The 13,106-nt window shown below is 61.0% G+C and overlaps 1 protein-coding gene and 1 long non-coding RNA gene across 2 annotated transcripts; one reads left to right on the top strand and one right to left on the bottom strand.

Moving 5' to 3' along the window:
• Positions 1-1,622: 1,622 nt before the first annotated feature.
• SH3BP1 (SH3 domain binding protein 1) lies at positions 1,623-12,303 on the bottom strand. Its single transcript, XM_081310760.1, has 18 exons — positions 12,052-12,303; positions 10,835-10,877; positions 10,516-10,620; positions 9,409-9,485; positions 9,070-9,181; positions 8,905-8,981; positions 8,325-8,466; positions 7,993-8,061; positions 7,762-7,852; positions 7,249-7,394; positions 6,525-6,636; positions 6,145-6,226; positions 5,990-6,070; positions 5,202-5,318; positions 4,592-4,689; positions 4,157-4,310; positions 3,457-3,551; positions 1,623-2,390 (listed from the first exon to the last, which is right to left on the bottom strand). The coding sequence occupies exons 1-18, from the start codon at positions 12,108-12,110 to the stop codon at positions 1,978-1,980; spliced, it is 2,073 nt and encodes a 690-aa protein (XP_081166886.1). The 5' UTR covers positions 12,111-12,303; the 3' UTR covers positions 1,623-1,977.
• Positions 6,177-7,920, top strand: LOC308658136. The gene is made up of 3 exons (XR_014024147.1): positions 6,177-6,240; positions 6,506-6,657; positions 7,787-7,920. It is a non-coding gene; the product is annotated as an uncharacterized lncRNA (long non-coding RNA).
• Positions 12,304-13,106: the final 803 nt, after the last annotated feature.

Genomic DNA, 13,106 nt, shown 5'->3' with positions numbered 1-13,106 from the left:
TTAAAAATATATATCTATTTTTTTAAATTGTAGTTGGACACAAAACTTTATTTTATTTATTTATATTATTTTTTTTTAGTTGTAGTTGGACACAATACTTTTATTTTATTCATTGTATGTGGTGCTGAGGATGGAACCCAGGGCCTTGCACGAGCTAGGCGAGTGCTCTACCACCGAGCCACAACCCCAGCCCTATTTTATTTATTTTTATGTGGTGCTGAGTATGGAACCCAGGGCCTTGCACTTGCTAGGCAAGCGCTCTATTGCTGAGCCACAACCCCAGACCAATCTATTTTTGGTACTGGGGAATGAATTTAGGGAAGCCCCCAGTCCATTTTATTTTTTATTTTGAGACAGGGTCTCACTAAATTGCTGTGGGTGCTAAATTGCTGAGGCTGGCCTCAAAACTTTTTTTTTTCTTTTAAAAAAATTTGTTCTTTTTAGGTACACATGGCAGTGTATTTTAACATATTATACATGGGGCTGGGGATGTGGCTCAAGCGGTAGCGCGCTCGCCTGGCATGCGTGCGGCCCGGGTTCGATCCTCAGCACCACATACCAACAAAGATGTTGTGTCCGCCGAGAACTAAAAAATAAATATTAAAAAAAATTCTCTCTCTCTCTCTCTCTCCCTCTATCACTCGCTCTTTTTAAAAAAATGAAAAAAAAACATACATACATGGAGTATATCTAATTCTACTTACGATCCCATTATTGTCTGGTCTCAAACTTGCGATCCTCCTGCCTCAGCCTCCTGAGTAGCTGGGATTAGAGGTGTGGGCCACCGTGTCCACTGGAGGCTTAACCCTTTCTTCTCCTCACCCCCTAGACCCCCTAGGGGACTATTTCTATTCCCCAGTGCCCTGAGCCTTTGGCCTCTGACCTTTGCCTGGAATGTTTCTGCTCTTCCTCGACCTTCTCACCTGGCTGGCTCAGGAATTCTTCCTTGATGAACCCTCCCCTGAACACACCTCAGGGTCTGTTGGGGGTCCCCCTAACTAGGCTGCTAACACAGGCCTCCAGTGCCCTGACATAAGCTCCTGGGTGCAGCCTGACTTGGGGAGCCAGCACAGGCCGGCCACACAGCAGCCTTGGGAAGGTTGTGAAGGGATCCCTTCCTGCTCCCGGGGAGTCCTGCCTGCCCCCCGCGGCCCGGGGTTGGGAAATGCAGTAGCAGCAGCCAGCACTGCCAGGCGTGTCTGTGCACAAGGTGGTGCTTGGTGCTCACAGGAGCGTCCCACTGACCCTCAGAACACCACCATCGTGGAGGGACTGTCTCTTACGAGGAATCGGCGTTCCGGGGAAGCTGAGTGGACTGCCCAGCTGTGGGGAACCTCAGACCTCATTCCGGTCCCAGGCCCGCGCCTGGCTGCGTGACCTTAGCAGTCACTTATTTCCAGCCTCAACCTCCTCCCCTGCAGGAGCTAAGGGCATCCACTCCCCTGGGGGATTGAACAGAGAAGCACGGGGGACGGGTGCAGCTAAGAAGGGGCTCTCGCGCTGGCTGCTAGCGTTTCAGACTGGAAGGAAGAAAGGAGCCAGGGGACATGTCATTCTTCCCCTTTATAAAGTGGCTTCTTTATTTTGAGGACAAAAAATAAAAACTATCATTAGGGCAGGGCTCCAGTTTTATCCAAAATAATTTATTGACCTGCCTTATAAAAAATATATTGGCAAGAGAAAAATAAGTCTCATGAGCAGGCAAGCCTGTCCTTCCTTCTGGTGGCTTCCCTGGGACCCTGCCAGAGAGTGAGGAGTTGGGTGGGGGCCTAGGTCCAGGCTGGACAAGGAAAAGGCAATTTCTGGAGGACTGTCCTGAGCCCTCCTGGCCGTGGGGGTGACCCAGTGGGCACAAAGGCACTTGTGGGGGGAAGCTGGAGGTTCTACTCCTTGGGAGGGGCAAGGCTGTCCTGGGAGGTCCAGGCGGAAGGGGACATGGAGGGGACGCGGAGGGCTAGCCAGGGAGGAGCTGCCTGCTCAATCGGTCTCCGAGGCTAGGCCCCTGGGCCGGGGCTGAGGGGGAACAGCTGGGGGAGTGGGGGCCACAGCTGCAGCCTCAGGGACCCCTCTGTCCCCTGTGGTCGCCCCCAGGTCCACCTGTGCAGGCAGACTCATGGAGACTGGGTCAGGGGAGGCTGGCCCCGGGGAGGCCAGGCCAGGAGAGGCTGGTGAACGCCGGCTCTGGCGCCGGGCTGGCTGGGGGGGCACAGGGGGCAACGGGGGTGGCACAGTGGGGGCCCGGAGGCTGCTACCCACCAGACGGCGGGGCATAGCTCGGGGTGTCACAGGGCTGCTGGAGCCAGGGGACAGGGGCGGGGCTGGCGGGGATGAGCGGGTGGTGGAGAGCTGCGGAGGTGGCATGGTGGGCCTGGCTGGCGCCGGGCGCTTGGCTGTGGAGGAAGGAGGGGGACGAGGTCAGTTGGCCACACGCTGTCCCCCTCTGCCGGGGATTCCCAGCTGGCCCCTCCTCTGGGTCTCTGTCAAGCTCCTCAGCCCTCCAGACCCTGCGCTGCCACCTGGTTAGAAGAGCAGCCCGGTCCCTCCCTGCTCCTCTGCCGCGTCGCCCAGTTTTCTCTCCTCACTGGACTTGTCCTCTGAAATCACCTTGACCCTTTGATCTTTGCTGCTGGTTGCCTGATCCCATCACTAGAACTGACCCCAGCGTGGCCACCTAATCAGCCCGTGGGCACAGTGCAGGGACGTATCCAATCAACGTGTGCCACCTGTCCCCATGACACTGGGGTCTTGTTTCCCCCTCTCAGAAACTCCGGCTCTCAGAGACCGTCCCCCCCACAGCTCTGACCCTGACGCAGTTGAGGGCTGGGGGGAGCCAGGAGGAGGCCTGGACTCTGACCCTAGCTCCACTGGCTGGGACCTGGGGTGACTCTTTTGCCCACTTTGACAAACATCTTCCCCCTCCTCCAGGAAGGTCCCTGCGTGGCCTGGCACCTCCTGACACTGCTGCGGTGCCTCTCAGCTCAACAGAGTGTACCACGTGGAAAGCTCCAGAACCCTGGCTGGGAGGGCTTCCCGGGGTTGAATGACCTGCTCCCCAGGCCACCTCAGCCAGGTTGACAGGTGAACAAACCAGAGGTGCCCAGGCCCTCCCCCTCCCCTTTGAAGACGCCCCTCTGCCCTCCGTGGTCTTGGGCTTCTGGGGCCCGGGACACACCCATGCTCATGCTGCCCCACTCCCCCTGCAGCCCGGCTCATTCCCACACAGCCTTCCCGGGTAGGTGCAGTTACTGTGCCACTTCACAGAAGATGAGTCGGAGGCCCAGGCAGATGATGTCACCTGCCTAAGGTCACAGAACTGGAATTTGACCCTGGACTGCCCAGGTGGCAAATGTGGGCTTCTGACCACCTCTGTTCCTGGCCCCTGTGGTCTAAGAGCTGGGCTGGACTGGGGCTGCCCACCCTCTGTCCCCTTCTCTGCCTAGACCCCAGGTAACTCACTCCTCCGAGCCGTGTCCTCTGCTGGGGCAGCTGTCTCTGGGGGGCTTCTGTTGACCTTGGGGGAGGCTGGTCGGGGTGGGGCCTCAGCCTCTGTCCTGCCACAGGAAGGAGAGGAGCAGGGTCAAGCTGGCCTGTGTTCCAGAAGTCACCCGGATCCTGGGGAGACTCAGGCAGAGTGGGTCCCCCAGTTCACTCCTGTCACCTTGTGGCTGTGCTGGGGATGTGTCCCCAGGTCAGATCTCCTTGGGAAGATGCTTCTGGCATTGGCCAGGGTTTGTGGCCTCTGAGTCCCTGCCTGCCGTGTGACCTTGTGGCCTGGAATAAGAGCTCTAAGGGCAGTGTTTGACGGGCTCATCTGAGTGCTACCCGCTGGGTTATGGAGGCAGCATGCCCACGATCTCTTCCAGATTTAAAGGAGCAGGGAGAAGACTAGAAGGTGTAAACCAATTCTAGAAAAGTCTCCTCCCAGTTTCCTAAATCCCAAGGGCCTGAAGCGTGCTCGGCACACAGCAGGTGCTCCGTCAACACCACACAAGGGGACGCGCGAGGCTGAGGAGCATGGCCTCAGTCTCCATCACCCCCTCCTCACTGGGAGACCAGGCTCAGGGCTGAAAATGCTACAATCACATTTCCCACATCCAGAGGGTGCCTCGCTGAGGTTGCAGGGCCGGCAGAGGGCCAGGCAGGCTCATCCTCTCACCTTTCCTTGGGGGCCACTGAAGCTGGGGCTGGGGCCAGTGTGGCAGCTGGGGTGGGCCCAGCAACAGGTGGCAGCTCCTCGGACGCAGGCCTGTCGCTGACCTTGTCCTGAGGGGCGAGGGCTGAGAAGAGGCCTGACACGTTGAAGTTGATGTCTGGAGACGGGAGGAGCAGGTCTCGAGTTCAGGTCTCCGCCGGCCTCTCAGGGTCAGGGCCACCCTCCCTTCCTGTGAAGGACCTGGGCTTCACCCTCCCACCCCACATGAGCTTGGTGACAGTCCCAAGAGGTCGATAGGATCACCCCCATTGCTCAGAAGAGAGACTGAGGCTCGGGGTAGAGGAGGCTCCGGATGAGCTCCCGGGAACTGAGGCTGGTCTCGGGGCCCAGGGCTGGGAGGCAGGTGACCATGGGGACATTCCCGATGACAGCACTCACCTCCAGGGAAGAGGGTGTCTGCGTTCTGGATCAGCGCCTCGACCACACCCACCACCTGGATGGAAGATACGGAGGCCGCGTCCAGCTGGGCCTGGTCCCTGGCACAACACGGGGGATGCAGAGGGTCATCCACTAGGTATCATTTCGGTGGCCCCAACTCTGGCCCTGTGCTGGGCACTGGGGACACACGGATGAAGTCCCAGTTCTCAGAAAGCTCAGAGACCATCCGTTGAAGGCAAACGGACACGTCCCTGTCCTTCACCCAGGACAGACATCACTGGTCGATCACGGGCCCCTTCCCCACAAGTCTTGGGTCCACAGGGTAACTCCCCAAGGCCCGTCTGGATGGTGGGGTGGAGAGGGAACAGGAGCTCTGGACTCCCAGCTGCGGCACCAGGCTGTCATCCACCCATCACTGCCAGTCCCCAGAATGCCTGTTTCCAAAGCTCTGTGGGGTCCCTAGTCCCTTTGGGCTTCTCCTCACAGCAGACTTGGGAATAGGAGCTGCCCAACCCACTCCACGGTGGAGAAACTGAGGCCCAGCAAGGTAAACAGCAGGTGGCTGGGGAGGGGACTGCTCCCTCCTGGTCCCCCGGCCCTCGGTCCTCACCCTTCCTTCTCAGGCGGCCACAGTAGGTTGGGCCCCAGGACGATGGCGATGTTGCTGGGCGTCATCTTGTTCACCTCCTGCTCCTCGGCCAGCCGTGCCAGAAACTTCATCAGGTACCTGGGGCAGGAGGTTGGCTTGGGCCACGGACACCCACCGGTGCCCCTAAGTCCCGAGGACTTCCCAGCCCAGGGTTTCCAAACAGGGGGCTTCACAGGAATTTTTGTTGTCTCACTCTTACAGTCCTGGGGGTTGAACCCAGGGGCGCTCTGCCACCGAACCACGTCCCCAGCCCTCTTTAGTTTTTATTTAGAGACTGGGTCTTACTAAGGTGCTTAGAGCCTTGCTAAGTTGCCGAGGCTGGCTTTGAACCTGAGATCCTCCTGCCTCAGCCTCCCGAGCCACTAGGATCACAGGTGTGCGCCACCGCGCCTGGCTGATTTTAAACGTTTTAATAGTTTAGCTGGCCCAACTGTGTTGGCAAGGGCTAGGATGAGAGTCCTCCCAGCTACCCTTGAGGCAGAGACTTAATGACCAGGTGCTGACACCAAGTTTCTTGCCCAGGGCCAGCAGTGGCAGGGGCGTGGCTTAGGGGTGTAGGTTTCGTTTATTTCAATAATAGTATTAAAAAAAAATATATATATATATATCCACTAAGCTGTGTTTTCAGAACTACTGCTTGGGACACAGTGACAGACCTGGACGGAGGCCTGGGGCTCCTGAGTCCCAGCTAGTCTCTGGGACTAGACTCAACTTGGGGATGGCCAGAGGTGGAGGTGGCCCAGGCTCACCTGAGGTTGCTGAGGTTCTCCTGGGGCAGGCGGTGACACGCTTCTCGGAGGGCCTCCAGCCGGGCCGCAGGCTCCTTCAGGCTGAGGAGGGAGAGCAGCCGGTGAGCCCAAGGCTGAGCCTCTGTAGCCGCCTCCTCTCCACCCCAAGTCCTCACCTGGCTGCCCTCATCCAGTCATCGTAGAGGTCAAAGGTCATCAGGGGCTCTGGCAGCTCCCGAAGATAGGACTTGAGGGCACCTGGCAGGAGCAGGGTAAGTTCAGAGGCAGCCCCCAAATGGCCTCTCTGCACCCCCAGGGCCCAGCTCTCCGTGTGTCACATGGACATGTCCAGGCCTGAGAGTTTGGCAAAATGTTTAGTGATCTTGATGCTGGGAAAATGCACTTCAGGGGGTCATCACCAACAGGAGCCCCAAGTGTCCTTGGGTGTCTTCTTGGTGAAGAGAGATCTTAAAGCCAAACTGTCTGGGATTATCTCAGGCAGCTGTGCCCCGTCCCCGTGTCCCCGGTCCTGCCCAGGGCTCCCTCCAGCAGGCACCTGCCACGGCGTGGGGGTCCGAGCAGAACGCCTCCAGGCCGCGGGGGTCCGAGGCCATCGTCTGCTTGAGGCGCTTCAGCACCGAGGCCCCAGCGGCCAGACGGAAGAGGCCCTGGGGGGGCAAGAGCAGCAGGTGAGGGCGGAGAGGGGGCCGGCAGGGCGACAGGCTGGTGGCCGGGAGGCCCTGGCCTCTGCGGCAGGCCTCACTGGCCTGGGTGTCCCCGCCGGCTGGCGGGCGGGTGCACACCACAGGGTCTGTGAACCTTCCAACTCTCAAAGCCCATAATTCTGAGCAAGAGGCAGGGTTGAACCCCAGGGGAGAGCTGGGAAAGCTGTGAGACAGGAGTCTGGCAAGGAGCAGGGGGAAGAGGGGAGGCCCAGCACGGGCTAAAAGGGCCAAGGTACCCACAATGCTAAGGTGCAGGGGACAGATACGGGCCAGCATGTGACAGTGACGGCACTGTGGAGCTCCTAGCAGCAATGACACCTCCTCGTGTGACTCCATTTTCCCCTTGCAAAATAGAGCCAAATGGTCTCCCTCCAAGGGCTGGAGGGTCATTAAGTGGAGCATCATTACGTGGAGGCCATGTCGGTTCAGTAGTAGGAGTCCCGGCCTTCTCTGGGGACCCGTGCTCTAACCGGGGAATGACAGCTCCAGGACAGGGCTGCCTAACAGTCCCAATGCTAAATCCTAAAGGCCCCCCCGCTGCCCCAGTGGTCCCACCTCTTCCTGCATGCCCTCAGAGAGCAGCATCAGGACGCAGGCCTCGATTGGCAGGGCAATGTCCCGGCCCAGCTCTTGCAGGTGGCTTGCCAGTGACACCCCATACACCCTGGAGAAGGGGGCGGCCGTCATCGAAGGGGAGGGGTCTGCAGGGATGAGACAGGTCAGAGGCCCAGGGTCTTTCGGCCCCTGGGCTGTCAGGCCAGGGTGGACAGGCACCCCAGTATCCTCAAGGTGGTATCACCTTACCCCTTACTCCACACACACATTGAAAGCACCCATGATACTTCTTGAACTGGCCACTGCCTCTGCCTAGGCCAGGCCCCTCTCCTCCCTGTGACTCCTAGGCTCACAGTGGCTCGAGCAACTCGTCCACACAAACCGGACCCAGACTGCCCCTGCTCCAAACTCAACCATGGCTCCCTATTGCCCTTCAGGATGGGGTGCAAGCTTCTTAACTGGCTCTGGGCAGGGCACAGTTGGGGGTGTGGGGTTGGCCAGCCATGTCTCCACCTGCTTGACTGTGATTGTCCCTCAGCTCAGCCAGGGCTGTGTCCAGTGAAGTCAGCGACCTGCGATGATAATCAGCCTGAATCTCCAGGAGCTGTGGGGACAGACAGACATCCCGAGGGAAGTGAGGGAAGCTGAGAAAGATCCACAGAGCGGATCCCCTGCCCCACCGCAGGCCCTGGCCCTTCCTCCACCCGCCGAGCGGCAGATGGCGAAGCCGGGCCTTGGACTCACATGAATGAAGTAGTTGGCATATGAGTCCTCCTTGGTGGCAAAGTGGTACAGATCTGCCAAGTACTCATCCTTGGGACAGAGAGGGGAGGGCATATGCCAGGTGAGGCTGGGGGCAATCGTCCCGTCACTCACTCATTAGCAAACACACCGCGTCCCGCCTCCCGGGGGTTGGCATGGTGCAGACAGTGGTGCCCACGAGGTGGTGGCCGAGCAGATTCTGCCTGGATCCCAGCTCTGCCGCCTTGGAGAATCAGGTCATTTCTCTGAGCTTCCTTTCCTCATCTGTGAATGGGGACAGTCCCACGCTGCCACCCCGCGCCCGGTGCCCTCACCTTGCACTGCTCCACCTTCCTCTTCAGCTCCTCCTCCTCCTCCTTGAGTGTCTCCACCTTGTTGGCTGTGGTGGGGTGGCCGTGGCCGCCTGGGCCGCCGAGGCCTTGACTGCTGCCTGAGTTCTTGGCTGCCTGGCTGAGCCTGGGGGTGATCCCAACGAGGGGTGGTCACCAGTCCCACGGCGTGTCCAGAGCCAAGGGTCCCCTCCGCACACCTGACCACACGGCATTCTAGGGTTGGCAGACACAAATCCTGGGCCTCTTCCTGGCTTGGGTGAGAGTGCTCTGGGGTGACCCCTGGTGTTGGGTGTGGTGATTACAACCACTAAACTCAGGGAGCAGGATGGGCCTCCTGCCGTTCAGGGATCTTGGAGATTGCAGGTATCCTAGGGGTCACCGTGACACTGGGTTCCCCGTGACACTGGCTGTCACCAGCACGTACACAGACTCTCATGTACCCTCCCCACATGTGTTCCCACGGACCAGCCATGGGCCCAAGCACACACTACCCAGTGGGCCTGCAGTCTCCTAGTGCGGCAGGGGTCTCAGAGCTGTGGCCTGACCCAGGCCCCGGCCCTACCTGCTCTTGAGGGTGTTCCAGTCGGAGACCAGCTTCTGCAGGCTTTTCTTGTGCTTAAGGATGGTTGGCAGCTCCTCCTGCAGGCAGGGAGGGGAAGGTTCGGTGGGCAGAGGGAGGGAGCTGGGAGCTGGGGAGGGTGGGACCTGGTGCAGGGGACAGGGTCACCTCACTCAGCCTGCTGAGTGGCTGCAGGACATCCCTCTCCAGGGTCATCTCAAACTCGGCCAGGATGCGGGCCAGCTGGTTCTGGATGACACAGCTCATCTCCAAGGCCTTCCTGTGGAACAGCGCCCGTGGGCCAGAGTCCCGTGGCCCTCGCCTTACCTGGAAGCACTTGGTGGGGCTCCTCCTCCAGGCTCTCTCAGGCCTGGCCACCCTCACCAAATGGGACCCTGTCCCCAGCCGGTCATCTTTTGGTGTGGATGCTCTTGCCGACCTGGACCCCTCCCAACCTAGGATCACTTTCCAGTATCCTCAGATGAGGGTGGGGTCCTCTCTGCTCACCCCATGCTGGAATCGGGGTCCAGCTCCTTGAAGCTCTCGGCCATGGTGGTGGACAGGGCCATGAGGGGAAGCTTCTTCTGCAGGGAATGTGGGGTGGGCTGTGAGCGTGAGGGCACCTGCCCCCCCCCCCCAGCTCCCTTGGGCAAGCCCCAGGCAGAGGGGAGGGAACCCAGGAGGGCCAGACACAGGCACTAGTGAAGACTGAATGACAGGGACAAACAGGTGACGTCTCCCTATAACCACGTACAGAACCCCCCATCTGAGGTCCCCTTCCCTCTCTTCTAGAAGCCACCTAACTGGGCAGGAAGGAATCCCAAAGTCCCATCAAGGACTAGGAAACTACTGCACAGAGGGTAGGGAACTTACCCAAGGTCACACAGTTGAAGGGAAAAAAAGGAGGAGCTAGCCTTGGAGTGGGACTCTTTCCCCTGGCCCAGGGTGTAACAGTTGGCTGACCTGGCCACCTCTGAGTGCTGAGCTCAAACCTGCCATGGCACCCTCTTGTCAACCCCATGTTCTGGCCACATTAAATTGTTGACTGACTCCCCCACTCTCCCACCTGGAGTGACAGACAGCACCTAGCTTTGGGATCAGAGACCAAAGGTCAGACCGGACTTCTGTCCCTTGCTAGTTGTGGATCTTAGGCGAGGGACTTTAAGCCTATTTTCCTCATGTGTAAATAGCATCTCCTGCTGGGGCTCTCAGCCCCCCGTGAGACAGGCTTGATCATGTCTTAGCAGCAGAGTGGCATGGAGGGATCAAGATAATACCAGCGAGTGTCCCTCAAAATCCAGCATGAAGGCCACTCCCTCCAGAGGCTGCCCAGGGAGACTGCTCTGTGAGCTAATTGGACAGAAAGGTTCAGGTGCTGTCAGAGGCCAGCGGGGGGCCCACAGGGATGGTGCAGAGGGGCAGGGCCAGGAAGGGATGGGGAAGCCAGGGCTTTCAGGAGTGAGGTACTTTCAGGAGGGCTTTCAGGGCCTGGGGACAGCAGTCTCTTGACCTAGGTGCAGAGGTTCACACTGGCAAGGGAGAGCCCAGCCCTGACCTTGCCCCTGCACTGGACAGAAACCTCCTGCCTGGGTCCTCCCAGGAACCCCCACTCACCACCCGCTTGTCCATGTCGGCCCCACTCTGGCCCTGCAGACAGGCCTGCAGCCGTTTGTGGACATTGTGGGCTGCTCGCTTGGCGGGCTCCAGGCGCTGCTCCACCTGCGAGGGAGAGGTGGCTGTGGGCCGGGGTGGCTGTCCTCCCTCACTGCCCTGCTGCCTCCCTAGAGCAGAAACTGCCTCCTCTTTCCTCCTCCTGCGACCCCGCAGCCAACAGCAAGGGGAGCGACTCCAATGGGGCCCAGCCAGTGTCCCCAAGGGCCTTTCTGAGGCAGCCTGCTCAGGCCTGCCTCCCTCAGCGGGCCCAGACACGTACCTGCTGCAGGTCCTCACCCAGGAACTCGGCAGTCTCAGGAGTGCTGCGGGGAGGGGACAGTTGATGTGGAGCAGGTTCAGAAACCCCTGCCTCCCTGCCCCACCCCCCCCCAGGGCGCCGGGACCCCAGTGGCTTCCAGTGCCCCTCCCAGGTGGGGCCACGCTGGGTGGCCTGCCTGCCTCATCCCAGTTGGAGCACATTCCAAGGGGTGGAAGAGGATACATGACTTCCTCCTCCACCCGGGGCTGTGTCCTGAGTGGGTGGGAGGGCCACAGGGCCCGGCTGTGGGTGGCAGGGGCGAGGCCTCTCTTCTGCCCGCCTTGCAGACTGTCAGCCTGCCCGGAAAGAGGAGGCCTAGGCTGGCCCCAGAATGGGAAGTGTGGGAGCGGGGACTTCTGGGCTGTTGGGCACAGGAGACTCTGGACAGTAGCTGTGGGCAGGGGCGGGCAGCCTCTGGGTCCCTGCTGGGGGACACACAGGGACGCTGAGGCCCCTCGCAGGGTGGCCTGGCTGCCCAGGCGCACACAGGCGATTGTGCCAGTGTGAGACTAGAACTGGTCTCTGGACACGCGGTCCCTTCCCCTGGGACCACAGAATGGGGAACTCAGCTGGGGAAGGAGCAGAGGACAGGCCTTCAGAGGCTCCCCAAACTTCCGGCCTCTGCTCCGCCAGCTCAGGAGCTGGGGGAGGGCACCAGGAGACCAGGGGACATTTCCACCTGGGCTGGAGAAAAGCAGAAGCAGGACCAAGAAGCAGGAGGCCTGTGGGCAGGAGGAGGGGACAGGAGGGGGCAGGACAGGGACAGTGGCTTCTCTCCAGACCAGGACAGGGTCTGTTCCCCTGCCGCAAGGTCTGGGTCCCTCCCCCACCTAACAGCCAGAAGTGGTTAACTGTCCCCATTGTCCGGAGGGCACAAGTGAGGTCAGGGAGGACGATCACTCCGAGGCTGCGGAGGCAGAGAAGAGCCAGGTCCCTGGTCGGGGCGGTCTCCCCCGCGCAGCCCCCTCCAATCGGGGCTGGGGCGCCCCTTCCCCAGAGGCCAGCTCTGCCCGGGAGTCGGCGGCCTCGGTGGGGAGGAGAGGGCAGGGTTCTAGCGGCTGGAGGGCGGCTGCCCAGCTGTCCCTGCCTCCCCCACCCGTCCCCCACCCGTCCCCCACTCTCCGCGCCCTCTCGGGTCCTGCGGGGCGAGAGCGGGGCTGGAAGCGGGTGACACTCACCGTCCCAAGCTGCCCGTCTGGGCCAGCTGCCGCATGCGGTGCAGCTGCCGCTTCATCATCGTGGGGCCGGCCTGGGCGCGGGGTCGCGGCGGGGGTCGGGGCGGGCGCCGGCGCTGCCTCCCGCGCCGCCTGGCTCGGAGGGGTGGGCGGCGCTCGGCTTCCTGGGCCGCGCGCCCCGGCTGCCTCCTCCCGCCGACTCCGCCCCCGGCCCCCAGGTCACTCCTCTCTCCAAGTTATCGTCCCGCTCTCCCCGGGCTTCCGGGCCCCCCACGACCCTTGCTCGGCCGCCCCGCGAGTGTCCCTTCGGCCGGCCGCCCGCGGTCCCCAGGTCGTGCGCCCGGCTCCTCCCCGCCCGCCTGGCCCCGCCCGTGGCGGGAAGCAGGTAAGCCGCGGCCGCCACCGCCCTCCGTCGCGCGGGCCTTGGGTACAAACAACCTTTGCACCCCTCTCAAGGAAAAGGAGGGCTGCGCGGCTGGGAGGGAGGCCCAGGACAGGGGCCTCTCTGACCCATGCTGTCCCTGGGGCCGGCAGAGGGATGTGGCCCCGGCTCCCGGTCCCGGAGCACCTCTGACCCGGCTGCCCCTGCTGGCTGGCGGGCTGGGAGCTTTGACTTCTGGGACCACCGGCTGCTGTTACCCTGGGACAAGTCCCTGGCACTCTGCACCCCAGTCCCTAGTGCACTGCTGTCTTGACCCCGCCCATCTGCTCCTCCAGCCTCCCAATTCCTGCTTTTGTCCCCCTGTGGGGGACCTCAGCAGGGACAATATCTTGCATCTGTAAAGCCCCTTCTCCTCTCATTCCTCCTGGCAAATGTCCCCAACTCCTGCCCTTGCCTTTTTGTAAGTCGGTGATGTGGGCGCTGTTTGCCGGAGTCAGCTCTTTGGCCTGCCCAGCAGGTACTCTGGTTATACAGGACAAGAGCCACTGAGAAAGGGCTGTCCTTTCCCTTCCCAGTGTGGCCGGCAGGCATCAGGGGAGGGTGTGTGGGAGAGGCCCCAGCTCCCTCCACTTCATGAAGTCAGTTTCTGTTTTGTTCCAGCTCTGCCCAGCACCAA

Source organism: Spermophilus citellus, assembly GCF_964194105.1.
Source record: "Spermophilus citellus genome assembly, chromosome: 10".
Lineage (NCBI taxonomy): Eukaryota > Metazoa > Chordata > Mammalia > Rodentia > Sciuridae > Spermophilus > Spermophilus citellus.
This window is presented reverse-complemented; position numbering and strand designations above follow the sequence as displayed.